Raw genomic sequence first — 16,329 nt, 5'->3', positions numbered from 1 at the left:
TGGGTGTGCCACGTCCCTGCCTCCCCTGCGCAGGAAACCTCTCTAGTCCTGGGGACTCTAGACCGCCACCCCAGGGACTGGAACTCTCAAGCAGAGGGACCCTGATCTTCCCCGGTCTGGCTTTCCCAGTCAGTACCAGCAAGACGGAGACACATCATTTGCATAAGCTCTCATCGTTTGCAAGGGGGTTCACACATACATTTCTGTCACTTTCAACAAGATTTACTGCAAGACTTTACATGTTGGCAATCTGAATGACCTACTTTGTGGCCAAACAACAGAATCTCCTGGGGCTGTTAAAAGAGTTTTCTTCCTTAATCTCCACTGGACACTACCACCCATAACCCTGGGACACCTTCCCCACAATCTACTGGTAACTGACGCTCAAAAGGAGGGATCCTAAATCTGTATGGATGGGAGTGACGCAGGTGTTCAACAGCACAATCCTTGGGCCCTATCTGGTTGGGCCCACTGAAGAAAACTGGTCTTAGAGTTCTAAAATGTTGTAATCAATATCAAGAGTGTTTATTCGGGGCGCCTGGGTGGCTCAGTTGGTTTAAGCATTCAACTTTGGGTCAGGTCATGATCTCACAGCTTTTGGGTTCGAGCCCCGCATCGGGCGCTGTGCTGACAGCTTAGAGCCTGGAGCCTGCTTCGGATTCTGTCTCTCTCTCTCACTCTGCCCCCCCCCCCCTTATGCGCGCTCTCTTTCTCTCTCTCAAGAATAAACATTAATTAAAAAGGGGGGGGCCTGGTTTCTTTTCACTTTTGAGAGAGAGAGCGAGCATGCAAATGGGGGAGAGAGGCAGGGAGTGGGGACAGAGAGGCGGGGGGTGGGGAAAGAGAGACATGGAGAGAGAGAAACAGAGAGAGAGAGAGAGAGAGAGAGAGAGAATCTCAAGCAGACTCCACACTCAGGTTGGAGCCCAACACAGGGCTCGATCCCACGACCCTGGGATCATGACCTGAGCTGAAATTAAGAGTCAGACGCTTAACCAACGGAGCCACCCGGGCACCCCAGGACGCTGATTTCTTCTAAGCGTCTCTGGATGCATCATTCCAGGCCAATTCCTTTAGGTCATCAATAAAATATTCAGTATTGTTTGATTTTAGTTTGCAGCTACAAGTAACAGAATATGCAATTCAAACTAGCCTTGTAAAGAGGAAGTTCTGTTTTCACAGAAAATAGGGAAGAAGTCCTAGTCCCAGGGTCAGCTGTATCAAGCACTCGTCAGCCTCATCTGCGAGGCAAGCTCATCATGTCCGTCTTCCACCTCGGTGGCTTGCTGAGGTCACACGTGGGAGGCCCACAACACGGGCCAAGTGTGGAAGGTCCTCTCTGACACCGGGTTGGAGGCACAGGCGTGATCAGGAAACACACGTTACAGGAGGAGCAGGGCACAGAGGGCGTCAACGGGAGTGACAGCCTTCCCATGCAGGGTCCCGTCTGGTGTCTTCTGCCCAGGTCACGCACCGTACCATCAAGAGGCATCAGCCCTGGGTGGCTACTGAGCCTTGAAACCTGGCCAGTCCGTGCTGAGACGAGCCGTGTTATGAAACAAGATGCTGGATTCTGAAGGTTCTGTTCCCCCCAGAAATGTTTCTCTGACGGCGTTTTCTATCGATAACACATTGAAATGGTATTTTGGATACGTTGCATTAAGTAAAATATTAACTTCGCCTGTTCTGTTTGTTTGACTACTAGATTTAAATGCTATTGGGTTTTTTGGGGGGACTTGTCTAGGAGATCGAGACACCTGTCCTCCACCTTAGAAGGACTTCCATCCAGGGACCCTCTAGAGCGTTCTCTGAGGTGTGAGCCTTGAATGGCTGCATGGGGCACGGCCCTGCCACCCTGTGGACACAGCCCATACTGCAGCCCGCCTGCTGGGTTCATTAATTCTGCAAATACCCACCACTCCGATGGGTTGAAGCTGTGCAGCACCACGTAAGGCCGTACATGGGAGAAGAGATCTGAAATATTTGCTGCCCTTCGGCATCCAGCTTTACGATCCATTTAGCTCTGTTTTTGTGCGGGGCATAAGCGGGGGGATCAAGGTTCGGGGTTTTCTACCTGCAGGTCCACTGGCTGAAAGGGGGAGTCCTTCCCCCAGCGACGTGTAGTGACATCTTGGGAGCGGATGCAGGTGTCTCCTGTGCGTGGGTCTGTTTCCGGACTTCTGTGTCTTTTGCCCCACCAGTGAATTTGTCCATCCCTCTGCCCAAGCCACCCTTGCTTCATGACTGCAGCTTTCTAAGTCTTGGCGACTAACTGCTTGTCCCCCAAATTTCTGCTCAAGGCTGCCTCGGCTGTCCTAGCTTCTTTGCATTGTTATATAAATTTTAGAATCATCAAGTCAGTTTCTACCGAAAAAAAAAAAAAAAGGCTGCTGGAATTTTAGCTGGGAATGCATCGCGTCTGTCGATCCGCCGGGGGGAGAAGCGGCGCCTTCCCAGCCTCTCCGCTCCGTGAACGCGCTACGTGTCCCTCCCTCGCCGGTTCTTTGTAGAGCAGCCGTATGTCTTTGTCCGGCTTTTTTCCCAGGTGCGTAATGTTTTCGACGCTCTTATCAATAACCATCTTTCAAACATGCGACTATTTCTGGTCCCAACTACTTAACCACCAGTAGATAGAGACAGGTAAGAGACCCGGACGCCTCACCGGGGAGCTCGGATGGCAGACACACGTGTCGAGAGCCGCTTGCTCGTCAGGAGGCAAGAAAGAGCAAAGTAAACCCGCGACCGGACGTCCACGTGAAGGCGGCACACAAATGTCCTCGGCAGTTTTATGAACAGCCCCAAGCTGGGGCCAACCCCAGAGCAAACCAGATGAACACGCGGACGCACCCACAGAAGGGAACACAACGCATGGACGCCCCTCAAAATAGCCACCCGCCTGGCACCCGCCCGCCCGGATCACCTCAACACCCCCAGTCAGAGGGGGGCCCCTGGACAGCCCTCGGAGGCTGAGAGGCCGGTCTGTTCTGGCCAGCCCTGCTTCAGCGGCCACATACCTGGGGCGGGGGAAGGGCAGGGTCGGCGGGGACGGGGTCAAGGGCAGAACTCTGGGTTACGGGTGACAGAGGGCTGCTCAAACTGGCTGAAGCAGGAAAGGGAACTCACTGGCTCAGCGCGAAGCTGGAGCGGGCACCCAGGCATCGTGTGGGGCAGGCTGTGGTCTCCCCCGGGGCCTCCCGGCCTCACTCGTCCAGCGGCTCCATGCGGCCCACAGCCTGTGACCCCAGTCTCAAGTCTGGGGCGGGGGACACAGAATTTCTCCTCCCGGTTTCAACAGAAGTCACGAGGGCACCAGCACCGGCCCAGTGATGCTATTTGTCACGGTGAACTGCACTCTGGCCCGAGGGCTGGGCAGTGCCTTACCCTGACCTGGCGCCCGTGGGCCCCTCTGGGATTAAGCAGAGCCCCACCCCGTCTCACATGCTGCGGGGCCGGCAGGAAAGCTCACGGGAAGTTCGGGGTGTGTGAGCAGCCAAGGTCAGCTTGCTTTCCCAGGTCACACGGGCTCCCACCTGGCCCAGCCTGTGCCCCAAGTGCACCTGGGGCCCCACTCATGCAACAGTGCAGCCCCGAGATCCAGCCCGGGATCCACCTGTGGGTTCCCAGACAAGCAAGCCGTGCTCACCAGCGAGGCCGCGCCGGGCCATCTCTCACCGGGCTGCTGGCTCCGGCTGGTGCTGCTGGATGGGGATGCCCAGGAAGGTGTGGACCCCGACCCCGGTCCTGAGACGCCCCACCTGCAATAGCCCCCAGGGGAGGGCGAGTCAAGATGGCTGCTCCAGCCCACCAACCAGAAGGATCCAACGGCTCTCTCTCCCCAGCGTCCCGAACGGACCTCGAGAGCAGGTGCGGGCGCACAAAGCCAGCGGCCCTCAGCCAGCGGGCGGCAGGCAGCACCGAGTGGGCCCCGTGTGCCAACCCTTCATCTGCCCACCCGGGGACCCCCGAGGCCTGGGCATCCTCCCTCCCTGGCCCCTGACTGCCCAGCACGCCGCTGGGGTGCCGGCACCCCACCTGGACTTTGCACAGGGACCAGGTAGCGGCCATCTGGGGTCTCTGTGCAGGAAAGAGAGCCCCAGCCCCCAAACGTGACTACCACTGGCCAGAGGCCCCTGAAGCAAGCCCTGCTCATCTGTGTTGGTGTCTTTGCGCCTCCTTGGGCCCCAGATGGTTTAAGAGTAAGCAGCAGCAGCCTCACATGGGTCTCACCCCCTCCCTCCTAGCAGAGCCCTCACACGCCAGGGGCACACGAGCTTCGGGCCCTCGTCCCCGCACAGAGGTGGGAGCAGGAAGCGAGCCGGGTGTGCATAAGGGCGGATGCCACAGTCCAGGCCACAGCCGCCCAGCCCGGGCCTGCTGAGGATGGGCGGGCAAGGGGGCCCCACAGACACAGCCGCCTGGTTCCCCACTCCCCTGACCGTTCCCTCTGCAAGGGGCAAAGGACTGGTGGGGACCACTCAGGAGCAGGCGGCAGGGCTCCCACAGAGCTCAGAGACCAGGGAAGCAAACACGGGATGGCCCAGACCAAGTGAAGGCGGGATACGTACCCGTCCTGCTCAGGAACCCCTTCCGAATTCCCACTGCCACCAGAAAGCATGACCTAAGGCGTTCTGAACAATTACCAGAGGCCCCAGGAAGGCCCCCGGCCATTACCGAGACTTGGCTGCGTTGCCACCAGCCAGACGGGGCTGGGCCAAGAGGGCCACACATATGCCTTACTCAAGGTCACACGGACCAGAAGGTCACAGCCTGGCTTCCAGCAACTGTGCCCGCTAATCAGAAACTGTCACATCACAAATCCCTGAGTGTGTCCAAGGGGTGGGGACAGGAGCTCTGCCCAGTAGGCTGGCTCAGGGGCCGGAGGGTGGGCCGCGGCTCGCTGCATGCTCCAGCCACCCCCCTGCATGGGCACAGGCGGGCGGGCGGTCTTGGCCTCGCGGCTTCGAGGAAGGGCTGAGCCTGGTCCTACGTGGGCTGGAGAGCAGTATGGCCACACCCGTGCCGCGGGTCTCCTCCGCAGGCCTGTCCCCGCACGCTCTGTGACAGCTCGACCAGCTCCCAGAGACCCACACCCATCACCATCCAGAACACTTCACGCAGAGCAGCTGTCCCCGGCCCGGGGGCTGATCACAACCACATCTAGGGCTTACGGAGCGCCGTAAGTGCTCCATCCACCTGTGACAGCCTGCTCTTCTGTGGCAGGAGGGACAGAGTCAGGGACCAGGCCGACAGTCTCGCTCTTCTCTCTCTTTTTTTTTTTTCTTTTTAATGGCTGCATTTCAAAGAACCATTTTTCACTCAGAAAACTTCCCGGGAAGGGATGGGTTAGTGCAACAAAGTGGCGGGCTCGACTGCTCAGAGTTCTCTAGGCACCTTGAGAAGACCTCGCCAGCCCGGGCCGGCCACCGAGGGCGGCCTGTGGAGACCGGATGCGGGGAACGAACAGGGAGGGCGAACGGCGCCTCTCCTCGCCCCACCCCCGCCCCCACCCTGAGCAGCAAGCACCCCATTTCCCGGGCGGCGGGAGCTGGGGCGGGGCTGAGCCCGCGGCCTGGGGCCCTCGGAGCCCCGGCGTGTCAGCAGGCCGGCGGCTCGCTGCTGTCCACCTGCAGCCCTTTGCTCAGGAGGAAGGCGTCCTGCTTGGGGTCTCGGCCCAGGAAGAGCTTCAGCATGACGCTGGCGTCCTGGGAGCCGCCAGGTCTCAGGATGCAGCTCCTGTAGTCCATGCCGACCTGCTGGGAGTAGACCCAGATCAGCCCTCGCACATCCCCTCCCCTCCCCTCTCCCAGCCACAAGCGGGCTTGCGGGAGCCTGAATCAGCACCAGAGAGAACGCGTGGGCACGAGCGCACGTGCATTTGTGGGCACGTGTGTGTGACTGTGCGCGAGCACACGTGTGCAGGAAGCCCGTCCTCAGAAACTCCTCGGGGCCCTTCATCTGCACAGGGAGTGAGGCCCAGGCCAAGCCCTACAACACGGGTGGTCAAGCCGCCATGGTGGCTAAACACAGGTCTGGAAAGCCGGCTGAGCACCCGGCCCCGGGAGGGTCTAGGGTGGCGGCCCCTCAGGGCCGAGCACCTGGCAAAGACCAGCAGGTGCCTCGGCTCTCCCAGCCTGGTCCTGGGCAGCGGGGAGCGGAGCTGAAAGGTCACCTGCTCCCTCCACGGGCAGGTGTGCCCCCGCCCCCCGCCCCAGTGAGCGGCCGGCCTTCCCTCACCTTGCCGTTCAGGACGCCCTCCTGCTTGAAGCGCGTGTGGAACATGTCCATGGAGTACACCTCGCTCCACAGGTAGCCGTAGTACTGGGCGTCATAGCCACCTGCCAGGTGGCCGAAGGTCGCAGGCATGTTGGTCCCTGGGACAGATGCGGTGCGGCTTTCACTGAGGCCCCAGGCATCCCCCGGGCCCCATGAGAGACGACCCCCACACACCCGCAAGGAGAACCGGCCCGACACTTCTAAAAAGCAGGAGCTGGACAACTTGGCCCGGGGAAATACATCTTTGCCCACTATCTGCTGACGCTCAACAGTTTATGCAAAAGGAGGGACGCTGGGTGGCTCAGTCGGATGAGCGTCCGACTCTTGATTTCGGCTCAAGTCACGATCCCAGGGTCATGGGATCGAGCCCTACGTTGGGCTCCGTGCTGAGCATGCAGCCTGCTCAGGACTCGCTCTTTCTCTCTCTTTCTGCACCTCCCCTGCGCACATGCGTTCTGTTCCTCTCTCTCTAAAATAAAAATAAAAAAGCTTTTTGAAGGAACTTTCTACACGCTATGGAATAAACCAACGCCACACACCCTACAGCAAAATGCCGATTATCTTCGATCATATTAATCCGAGCATTTGTGCTACTGACGGACGAGCATACGCGTTAATACTTTATCTACTATCTCCAGGGCGTGAAATCCCTGGTCCTTCCCGCACCTTTCCAGGCTTATTCCAAAGCGACATGTCGGAGGGCACAGGTGCCAGTGGCGATGGAGCAGCACGCGGCCTGAGCACTAGGAGGGACAGCAAGAAAGGGCAGAGCTGCCCACATGCACCCGCGGCCGGCCTGAAGCCGTGTGCTTCCTCCTGGGCCTCAGCCCAGCTCAGTAAATTGGCCTGACTCCCTTCAAACGTCACTAGATCCTACCGGGGCGCCTGGGTGGCTCAGTCGGTTAAGCGTCTGACTTCAGCTCAGGTCATGATCTCACAGTCTGTGAGTTCAAGCCCCACTTCGGGCTCTGTGCTGACAGCTCAGAGCCTGGAGACGGCTTTGGATTCTGTGTCTCCCTCTCTCTCTGGCCCTCCCCCGCTTACACTGTCTCTCTCAAAAAGGAATAAAAACATAAAAAAAAAAAAAAAAAAAAATCACTAGATCCTTCCAACTCGGGGAATGGCTGAGCCCCAACCCCCAAGGCGGGCCCAGCTCGCGAGCAGCTACCTGGTGTGGCTGGGACCCCAAGGATCTCCTGGCAGAGGCGGGCATATTCCTCAGCTGGGTCTGCAGACGTCTGGGTGTGCAGGGCCTGGTCCACCTTAGCCAGGACGATCTGGCGCAAGTTGAAGAGACCTGGCGGGTGGAAGGAGATGGGGAGGCTGGTTCTGTGCTCCTGACCAGGCGGTGGAGAAAACCCATGAGGGCACACGCCTGCCCTCACTGGGTGAGGCGTGAAGGACTCCCTCTCCCCCCAGAGGCCTGGGCAGGAAAGCGGCTCCCCCCGCGGGCACCTGTGTTGGCCTGCCGAGACTTGATGAGCTTGTCGAGCAGCTCCTGGGGGATGGTGTCGCCCGTCCTGTAGTGCTGGGACATCCTGAGCAGCGGCTCCTTCTCCCACACCCAGTTCTCCAGCATCTGTGAAGGTGCCTCCACGAAGTCCCGCTCCACGTGCGTCCCGCTGAACATGGCGAACTCCGCCTGCACGGGCAGACAGAGCTGCAGGAAGGTCTGGACCCTGCCCGATCCGCTCCTGCCCACTGGCCTTGCCTGGGCACACGTGCATGCAGTGCCCCCCTAACAAGCACACCAGGGCGAGCAGACAACAGCTGCGCGAGGCCCCAAAACCTGAGGCTCCTGCGGGGCTGTCAGCCCAGTACATGAGGAGGCAGGGAGCATGCCCACCCTTGAAGGCCACCTATGCTCCCTTCTTCCACCTATAAAGCCACTGCTCTCAAAAAGCCCTACGCTGCAAAAGGCATTGGCCCGGAAACGAAGGGATCTGGAAGGCAACATGGCAAGGCACCCGGTGTCGTCTCCACTTTTGTCTGAAATTTTCCTGAAAAACACGGCGCCTGGTCAAGTAGTGCTAGAACCTGGCTCCGGCAGCCCAATGAGCCACACGACCTTTGGCGAGTCCTTGCCCGGCCCAGAGTGAAGCAGGGCAACGGTGGGGGGCTGGGGGAGGCGCACGCTGCCCTTCTCACTGACACCTCTGCGACCTCACCTACTTGCTAGGCTTTTTTTTTTTCATATTTGCTTTTGAGAGAGAGAAGAGACCATATGCGAGTGGGGGGAGGGGCAGAGAGAGAGAGGAAGACACAGAATCTAAAGGAGGCTCCAGGATCTGAGCTGTCAGCCCAGCGCCCGACGCAGGGCTTGAACTCATGAACTGTACGATCGTGACCTGAGTTGAAGTCGGATGCTAAACCGAGCCACCCAGGCACCCCTACTTGCTACACTTTTCAACCCAAAACCAACACCTGCGGCACCCTGTGACCCTCTGACGCTCTGCCTTTGGGTTTCGGCTCTGACTGTAAACCAGTATCCTTTTCATCAACTACCAAGAGCCCCCCCCACCTTTTTATTTGCATTTTTGTTTTTGTAGGTGGTCTGCCTGAAACGGATCCCAATTGTCACGCCGAAGCACTGTCTGGTGTTCCTGAGCACAAGAAGGCCGTGATGTGCTGAGATAGCACACGGGTCAGAGGCCCTTCCTTCAGGCACGAGCTATAGCACCGTCGGCCGTGAGTTCAGTGTTACGGCAACGACGCAGGAAAGGTGTCTTTCAACAGAAACACGTGACGCGAGGTTACATATCGGTGGGTCGTGACCAGAGGCTCGCAGGGACCTGTGCGTTCCCCCAGGAGCGGTGCCTCAGTATCCGCGAACTCCGTGTTGGCGGCAACTTTACACAACTCTGAATGGTGGTAACGTGTGTCCGAAAAGGCCTGAAGGAAATGAGGCAGCCACGAAGAGTTCTAGTTTTGGGAAATAACCAGTAAGAGCACAGCGCAGAGGCAGGAAGAGGGCACGTGAGCAGAGCTGACAAGGAGACCAGGGTGCACGGGGCTAGTGCTGTGTAGACACTGGCTGTGCCCTGCGTGGCTGCTGTAGGTGAGGGCCGACCCCCAACCTCACACCACATACGACACCTTAACTCACAGTGGACGACAGACCAACACAAAGAGCTGAAACTGAAACTTCTAGAAAATTAGGAGAAACACTTAGCGTCTTGGGTTAGAAAATGATTTCTTCAACAAGACAAAAAGATGCAAAATGTGAAAGAGAAAAACACGACAGTCAACATCTGCTCAAAAGATACTTCTCAGCGCTCTACCCACGCACACACATGTCCCTCGGCCGCGAGGAGTGAGGCGCCCACACCCGCTGCCCGGCGTAAGGATCTCTGAACACACGACGCTCAGGGAGGGAACCAGACACAAGAAGCCACACAGGGTGTGAGTCCACGTATGTGTAACGTCCAGAACAGGTTCTTCCACGGACGGGAAGGGGGCTCGTGGGGGCCGGGGGAGGAGTGGGGACAACTAAGGGACGTGAAGCCTCTTTCTGGACGACGGAAATGTTCCAAAACATCCGGTTGGCAGCTATACACCTTGGTGAACAATCACCGAGGTATTCAACTTAAAATGACATCACTGGGGTGGTCCTAATCCAACGACCGCTGTCCTTATAAGACATGAGGGAGGCACCTGGGTGGTTCAATCAATCAGTTGAGTGTCCAACTCTTGATTTCGGCTGAGGTCATGACCTCATGGTTGTGGGACTGAGCCCCACGCCGGGCTCTGCACTGACAGCATGGAGTCTGCTTGGGATTCTGTCTCTCTCTCTGCCCCACCCCTGCTTGTGCACACACATGCGAACTTTCAACGTGAATAAATATTTAAAAAAGAGAAATAGATGAGGACGCGGACATGCACAGAGAAACGACCCTACGAAGACGGGGGGAGAACACAGCCGTCTGCACCCCGAGGAGAGTGGCCTCACGAGGAACCGGCCCTTGGACAGCTGATGTCAGACCCCCAGCCCCTGCTGCTACCCATGAAGCCGGCCGTCTGTAGGGCTCCATGCTGGAAAGTGGCACAACAGGGCATTACTGTGGCCATGGGGACATCAGGGGAAGACTCCACCAGGGAGGAGGCTGCCTCCGGACCCGCTAACCAGCAGCACCGCCCACCCCCGCGCCCCCTGCACCCACCTGAGAGCAGAGCTGGTGCATCACGTGCCCAAACTCATGGAAGTAGGTCTCCACCTCGTCGTGCTGCAGCAGGGAGGGGGCATCCGGGGTGGGCTTGGTGAAGTTGGCCACCATGGCCGCGATGGCGATCTGGCGGCTCCCGTCCCGCCGCAGGCAGCCCGGCTGCAAGCCAAAGCAGGCTGCGTGCCCGTACTTCCCTTCCCTGGGGAAGGAGGCCGTGTCAGGCCCAGCCAGGGATCTACTCCATCCCCCAGCTGGCCCAGAGGCCCATAAGGGTCCCCGATTCCGCCACTCTCTGACTCTGCAGCCCCCAATCAACCCGGACGACTGGACAGATCGAGAGGCTCGAGCTTCCTTCTCAGGAGCGGGGGTCCCGCCCCCCCCCCCGGCCCCCCCCCCCCCCCCCCGACTCGGGCAGAACCTCCCGGGCACCCACCCGCCTCCCTGGACAGTGAACGTTCCCGGCCCCTCACCTGGCCCCGCGCTGTGGCGGACACAACCTATTTCACAGATGGAAACGCTGAGGCTCAGAGAAGGGTCGCCCAGCTCACACGCACCTCGGGTAAAGGTCCAGGTAGAACTTCCCGATGGCCTTCCCGGAGGCCGAGTCCCTCACGCAGTACAGCTTCACATCTTCGTGCCACACGGTGGCGTTCTCCTCCAGGTTGAAGGTCAGCCCTAGCAGCTCCTGGTAGATGCTGAGCAGTCCCTTGGTGACCACCTGCATGGGGAAGTACTCCTTGAGCAGGTTCTGGTCCACGCTGTAGCGGGTCTCCTCCACCTGGTTCATGTAGTAGCGCATGTCCCAGGCATTGATGCGCCCGTCGAAGTCCAGGCCCCGCTTCTCGCACTCGGCCTTCTTCAGCTCCAGGATCACGGCCCGCTCCTGCTCCCCGAGGGGCTTCAGCTTCTGGGCCAACTCGTCTGGGGAGGACAGAGGGGAAGGCAAGGCTACACCTCCTGCGGCGGCCGCCCCCACAGGCCCCAGGCCGCGGCACGATGGCCCCGGCGCCCCACCCGGGAGGAAGGCCCGGGCCGCCAGCACAACTCAAACACGGGTGATACATCGCCCTCAGCAGCCAGGGGGGCTCTGCCCCGTCCACGAGCAGGAAAGGATGGCCACAGTGGGGACGCTGGCCCAGAGCTCATGCCAGGAAGCCACAGGGCCAGGCGGACTCAGCCTCACCCCAGAGCCCCATGCTTGGCTGCTGGGCTGGGGCCCCTCGAGGCTGAACAGGGTTAGGGAGGTGTCGGGATTCCCTCTGGGCTGGACAGGACACGGCTCTCTGAGGCGTTTGCACGTCGCAGTCAAGAACCACCCAAACGCCGCTCCTGGAACCCATGGCAGGAGGCTGAGGGGAGGCAAGGCTTACCTAGGAACGTGGCCACCACCTGGCTGCTCTTAGCCATGTTCATCTCCAGGACGTAGTCGGCGTGCGTGCTGAACCCCAGCAGACTGGACTTCTGGGCCCGCAGGGTCACCAGCTCTCTGAGGATCGCACAGTTCTCCTAGAACCGACCAGCAACCAGCTCTGTGGGCGCCGGGCCCACCACTCCCACTTGGGCCCCGTGGCCAGCACAGTTCTGGACCGCCGGGACCCAGCTGGCTCGTTTCCCTCCTCCTTTGCCTGGCCTAGATTTCGGTGCCCGCCACGTGACCCTGCCATAACGCCTGAGTCTCTATGAACCCTCAAGTCTCATCTGGACCCAGTAAGAGCGTAAACTGTGAGGGGTTCTGAGGCCGTGAGTGGAGAGCAACATGGGGCCGGGACTGCAGGAGAGCCTCGGGGGGTGTGCACGGGGAGCTCCCCACCGGTCCAGGCCTGGCCCCAGGCACCTCCGAGGGGCTGACCCAGCCAAGCAAACTCACGGGACCAACACAAAATGAAAACGCATGGGACTCGTTTCCAAGGGAAAGAGAGGGTTGTGCAGAACGCAGCGCTCACGGGGTGCCTGGTGGCTGCTGGGTGAGCGAGCGTCCGACCCGGGACTTGGGCTCAGGTCATGATCTCACAGTTCATGAGTTCAAGCCTCACGTTGGGCTCTGCACTGATGGCGCGGAGCCTGCTTGGGATTCTCTGCCTCCCTCTCTCTGCCCCTCCGCCAAATATTAAAAACAAAAACAAAAACAAAAAACAGAATGCTCCCACCAATCGGGTCCACAAGCAGGAAGTTGAGTGGAAACCTTCCTGACCAGGGGGCTCAGGGGTCGAGGCTGGGGGTGGGACGGGCCACGAGGACGAGGTGATGTCGACCCCACCAGTCCTGATCACAGACCTGAGGGCTCTGCTCTCAACAGTATAAAGTTGCTGCTGACACCCCAGAAGTGGCACGTCCCCACCAGAAGCAGAATCCCCGGCTCCTCCACGAGCCACCACCCCCGTTCCTGCAGCCCCCGCCCGTGTGAGCGGGCTTCTCTAGGGCCACATCTCGATCTGAGGGAGGCGACCCGAAAACATCATTTCCTTAAGGCCAGCGTGGTCGGTCTTCAGTCCGGGAAGCGGGAAACACGGGACCTGAGCACACACTTCCCTGTCACCCTGTAAGGGGCTCAGCCTCCAGCCGGTGGCTCCCGTCCCCCAGCCACGCAAGCGCCGTGGTGTCCTCACGGAGGCCGAAGGGCCCCTCCATCACCTGCTGCAGACACTGAGCAGGAGGAATGAGGCCGAGGCCACGCTGGGGCGGGGACAACAAACACAAGTGTCCACGTGGGAACAGGTGTCTGAGCGGTGAAGACGCCCAGGGCTGCAGCTCGAGGGCCCAGGCCACCACACAAAACAGAACAAGGGAGCTCGAGTCTGGGGAGCACCACCAGACACAGGGACAAGCAAGCGTAAGGCCTGGGAGCAGTGGACACAGACGGCCTGCCAACCACCAAGCCTGGCCCAGAGCATAGGCCTGGCGACTCCCGGGCGCTGCCTCCGCACCTGCTTGCACCGACAGTTGAAGGCCTCCTCCACCTTCCTTCTGGTCTCCGGCACATGGCACTTCTTCAGGAGGGGAAAGTAATGTGGGTACTTGAGGGTGACTTTCAACTTGTCATCCCCAGCCTTTTCCAGTGAGTTCAAAAAGTCCTCCGGGAGCCCTCCTGCAGGAACAAGACCAGGGCTGCCGAGGGCCCCGACAAGCTGCCAGGCTTCCCTCCCACAGGCGGGGACGGGAGCCTACAGGGGACACACCCTGCAGGGGTCACGCCCGGCCTCCCCACCCTCAGCCCCTCCTGGAAGATGTGGCGCTACGGCCCTTCCCACCAGGCTCCTAGGGAGGAGCAGCGCCACTCAGCTCAACCCTGGACAGAGGGCTTCTGGGGGCTGCAGTCTCTTCCCTCACCCTTCCCTGGACAGCAGCACCTGCGGAGGACAGATGACCCCTGGGGCCCTCGCCATCCCGGTGGCCGCACTTCTGCAACAGCCCCCCCCCCCCCCCCCCAGCTCCCCACCCCAGACCCCTGCAGCTCACACTGAACATCTCCGGGGGCCAAGGCCTCACACCCCTGGCTCTGACCTGCCCACACCTCCTTGAAGGCCAGGCTGGGGCCCTCACCTCAGTACAGGTGGGAAGGGACGCTCTGGAGCAGGGTGGACGGGGCCGGGCAGGGCACAGCTTGGGAGGTCACAGCTTCCAGGCTCGGCGTGTAAACACAGGCGTGCAGACGCCCATTTCTACTCTGCCACAGGGCCTGGGAGCAGTGAGCACACCGGCACCCACAGCTGTTTCTAGACATCAGGCAGGGCAAGGACAAAACGGCCTGGGGCACGAGTCCCAAAGAAGCTGCTCGAGAAAACACAGGGACACCTCCACCTGGAGGAGCTCTCGCGGTTGCACTGAGACCATCTTGAGCATCGAGTTAGTAGAGACAGCAGCAGACCCCAACCCACTGAATGACGGGCCCCGTCCACACTGACGACTGCTGATGAATCTAGCAAGTGGGGGAGGGAAAGCTGCCTTGTGAGGGACAAACACAAGGAACGATGGGGTCGGAAGCCTGTCCACAGGAGCTTCCCCTCACGGTGCGGCGTGAGCAGCAGCAGCCCCAAGGCGCCTCTCGGGGGCCTGCGAGCTGGGAGAGCAGCTGGGACTCGGGGAGGGGGATAGAGAGAGAGAGGCGGTGTTGCTGTAACTGAACACCGACTCCCTCTCTGGCAACCGGAAGAAAACAAGCACCACCAGACTCCTGGCCTTGGTCACTGCCCCGCCCCGTCCCACGGCCACCAGAGCTCCGCGGGGGTCCCCGGCCGCCTATACGGGAGGCCGGCCCAGCGGGCGGCGTGGGCGAGCAGATTCGTCTGCCCAATTCCAGAGACCCAGGACCCTCCCCTGCCCGGGAAACATGGCGGGCATCTGTCCTTAAACGTGGGGTCCACGTGGAGGGACCTGCCGCCCGAGGCCCCAGGAAGGAAACCAGAACGAAGGGCGACAGAGGACGGCGCCGAGGGACCTGCCAGCCCCTGTTCAGGAGACTCGAGTCCGTGGCACCCCTAAGAGAAAGCTGCCCTCGGGGGCCTCTGGCGGCCAGGCCGAGCCCCGGCCCCCCATCCCCGAGACGGCCGCTACAGGACCACTGCCACAGCGCCTCACCGCCTCACAGGGGACGGGTCGGAAACCCGGTCCCCGAGCCCCTGGCAGGGCTCTCCCAGGCGGCAGCAAACCCGCCCGCCTGGGCTCTTCAGAAGCGTCCACGGCAGGAAAGGTGGGAAGAAAACACTTTCGTGAATGGCTGAGGAGTGGCTCAACAAGAAAGGAGCCGGTAAAGACAGGATGCTCCCCGACATGACTCTGACTGGGAAGCAAACACAAAGAGTGTCCTCAGGGGCACCTGGGGGCTCCATACGTTAAGCATCTGACTTTGGCTTCAGGCACAGTCTCACTGTTCATGAGTTTAAGCCCCGCATCAGGCTCTGTGCCGACAGCTCACAGCCTGGGGCCTGCTTGGGATTCTGTGTCTCCCTCTCTCTCTGCCCCTCCCCCCCCCACCACACATGCTGCTTCAAAAATAAACATTAAGGGGCGCCTGGGGGGCTCAGTCGGTTAAGCATCCGACTTTGGCTCAGGTCATGATCTCACGGTCCGTGAGTTTGAGCCCCGCTTCAGGCTCTGTGCTGACAGCTCAGAGCCTGGAGCCATTTCAGATTCTGTGTCTCCCTCTCTCTCTGCCCCTCCCCTGTTCATGCTCTCTCAGTCTCTCTCTGTCTCAAAAATAAATAAATGTTAAAATAAATAAATAAATAAATAAATAAATAATAAACATTAAAAAAAAAAAAAAAAAAAAAAAGGCACGTCCTTGGGACAGCAGAGTAAGGAAGCCCAGACGGGTCTCCTAGGAGGTCTGCTGTTCAGGGCTCCACCTCCCAAGTGCAAGATGTACACGGAGGGGCCAAGGATGGCCTCAGTCCTGGGGAAGGCTCACGAGGCCACGGACAGGGGTCTGACAGCGAAAAGGATGCGTGAAGCAGTGTCCACGTAAACGGACAGAACGTGCGACGTCAGCTGGGGGCCGGCACAGGCTGAGTACACAGGGCTTCCCACTGTGTTGTTCCTGCAACTTTCCTCCAGCTGTGAAACTTTTCAAAACTAGACATTTGGGGAAAGAGGGGAAAAAAGTAAAAACTGAACTTTCCCTTCAAAATGCCCACGTCCGGCCGGATTTGGGAGCAGCAATCAGCCAGGACTCAGCCCAGCCCCTCTCGGAAGGTTACAGTGAGAAGAGCAGCAGGTAGGGGCCTTGCGGCTGAGACCTCCTCGGCCTAACCCAGCGCTCCTGCCGCGGCCCAAGGAAGGATCTAGAAACGTTGATTCCAAAGTGCTGAGCGCTCCAAGTGAAGAAACCCCCTCCCCAGGGCGGTGAGACACAAATCCCGCCCCCCACGTGGAAAGCCTGTGGGAGGTCAGCACCGCT

The 16,329-nt window shown here is 59.9% G+C and overlaps 2 protein-coding genes across 3 annotated transcripts in view; both read right to left on the bottom strand.

The window, feature by feature from the left end:
* The window catches only part of ZNF554 (zinc finger protein 554), a 35,847-nt gene extending 31,179 nt beyond the window's left edge, over positions 1–4,668 (bottom strand). Inside the window, exons 1-5 of the mRNA XM_040461711.1 lie at positions 4,641–4,668; positions 4,254–4,444; positions 3,877–4,074; positions 3,673–3,755; positions 2,904–3,014 (exon numbers count right to left, since the gene is read on the bottom strand). Of these exons, the coding sequence (XP_040317645.1) occupies positions 2,904–3,014; positions 3,673–3,755; positions 3,877–4,074; positions 4,254–4,444; positions 4,641–4,668 (611 nt within the window). The remainder of the gene's footprint in view (positions 1–2,903; positions 3,015–3,672; positions 3,756–3,876; positions 4,075–4,253; positions 4,445–4,640) is intronic.
* Positions 4,669–5,267: 599 nt separating this feature from the next.
* The window catches only part of THOP1 (thimet oligopeptidase 1), a 21,252-nt gene continuing 10,190 nt past the window's right edge, over positions 5,268–16,329 (bottom strand). Inside the window, exons 6-13 of one of the 2 annotated variants that reach the window (XM_040461565.1) lie at positions 13,361–13,521; positions 11,807–11,942; positions 10,991–11,357; positions 10,434–10,635; positions 7,729–7,915; positions 7,442–7,570; positions 6,235–6,371; positions 5,268–5,753 (exon numbers count right to left, since the gene is read on the bottom strand). In XM_040461565.1, the coding sequence (XP_040317499.1) occupies positions 5,595–5,753; positions 6,235–6,371; positions 7,442–7,570; positions 7,729–7,915; positions 10,434–10,635; positions 10,991–11,357; positions 11,807–11,942; positions 13,361–13,521 (1,478 nt within the window). In that variant the 3' untranslated portion in view covers positions 5,268–5,594. The remainder of the gene's footprint in view (positions 5,754–6,234; positions 6,372–7,441; positions 7,571–7,728; positions 7,916–10,433; positions 10,636–10,990; positions 11,358–11,806; positions 11,943–13,360; positions 13,522–16,329) is intronic. The other variant, XM_040461566.1, reaches the window with a different exon arrangement.

This window comes from Herpailurus yagouaroundi, unplaced genomic scaffold, assembly GCF_014898765.1.
Source record: "Herpailurus yagouaroundi ecotype Mexico unplaced genomic scaffold, PumYag 295, whole genome shotgun sequence".
Taxonomy (NCBI): domain Eukaryota; kingdom Metazoa; phylum Chordata; class Mammalia; order Carnivora; family Felidae; genus Herpailurus; species Herpailurus yagouaroundi.
The sequence above is the reverse complement of the archived record's forward strand: the minus strand, read 5'-3'. Positions and strand labels throughout refer to the sequence as shown.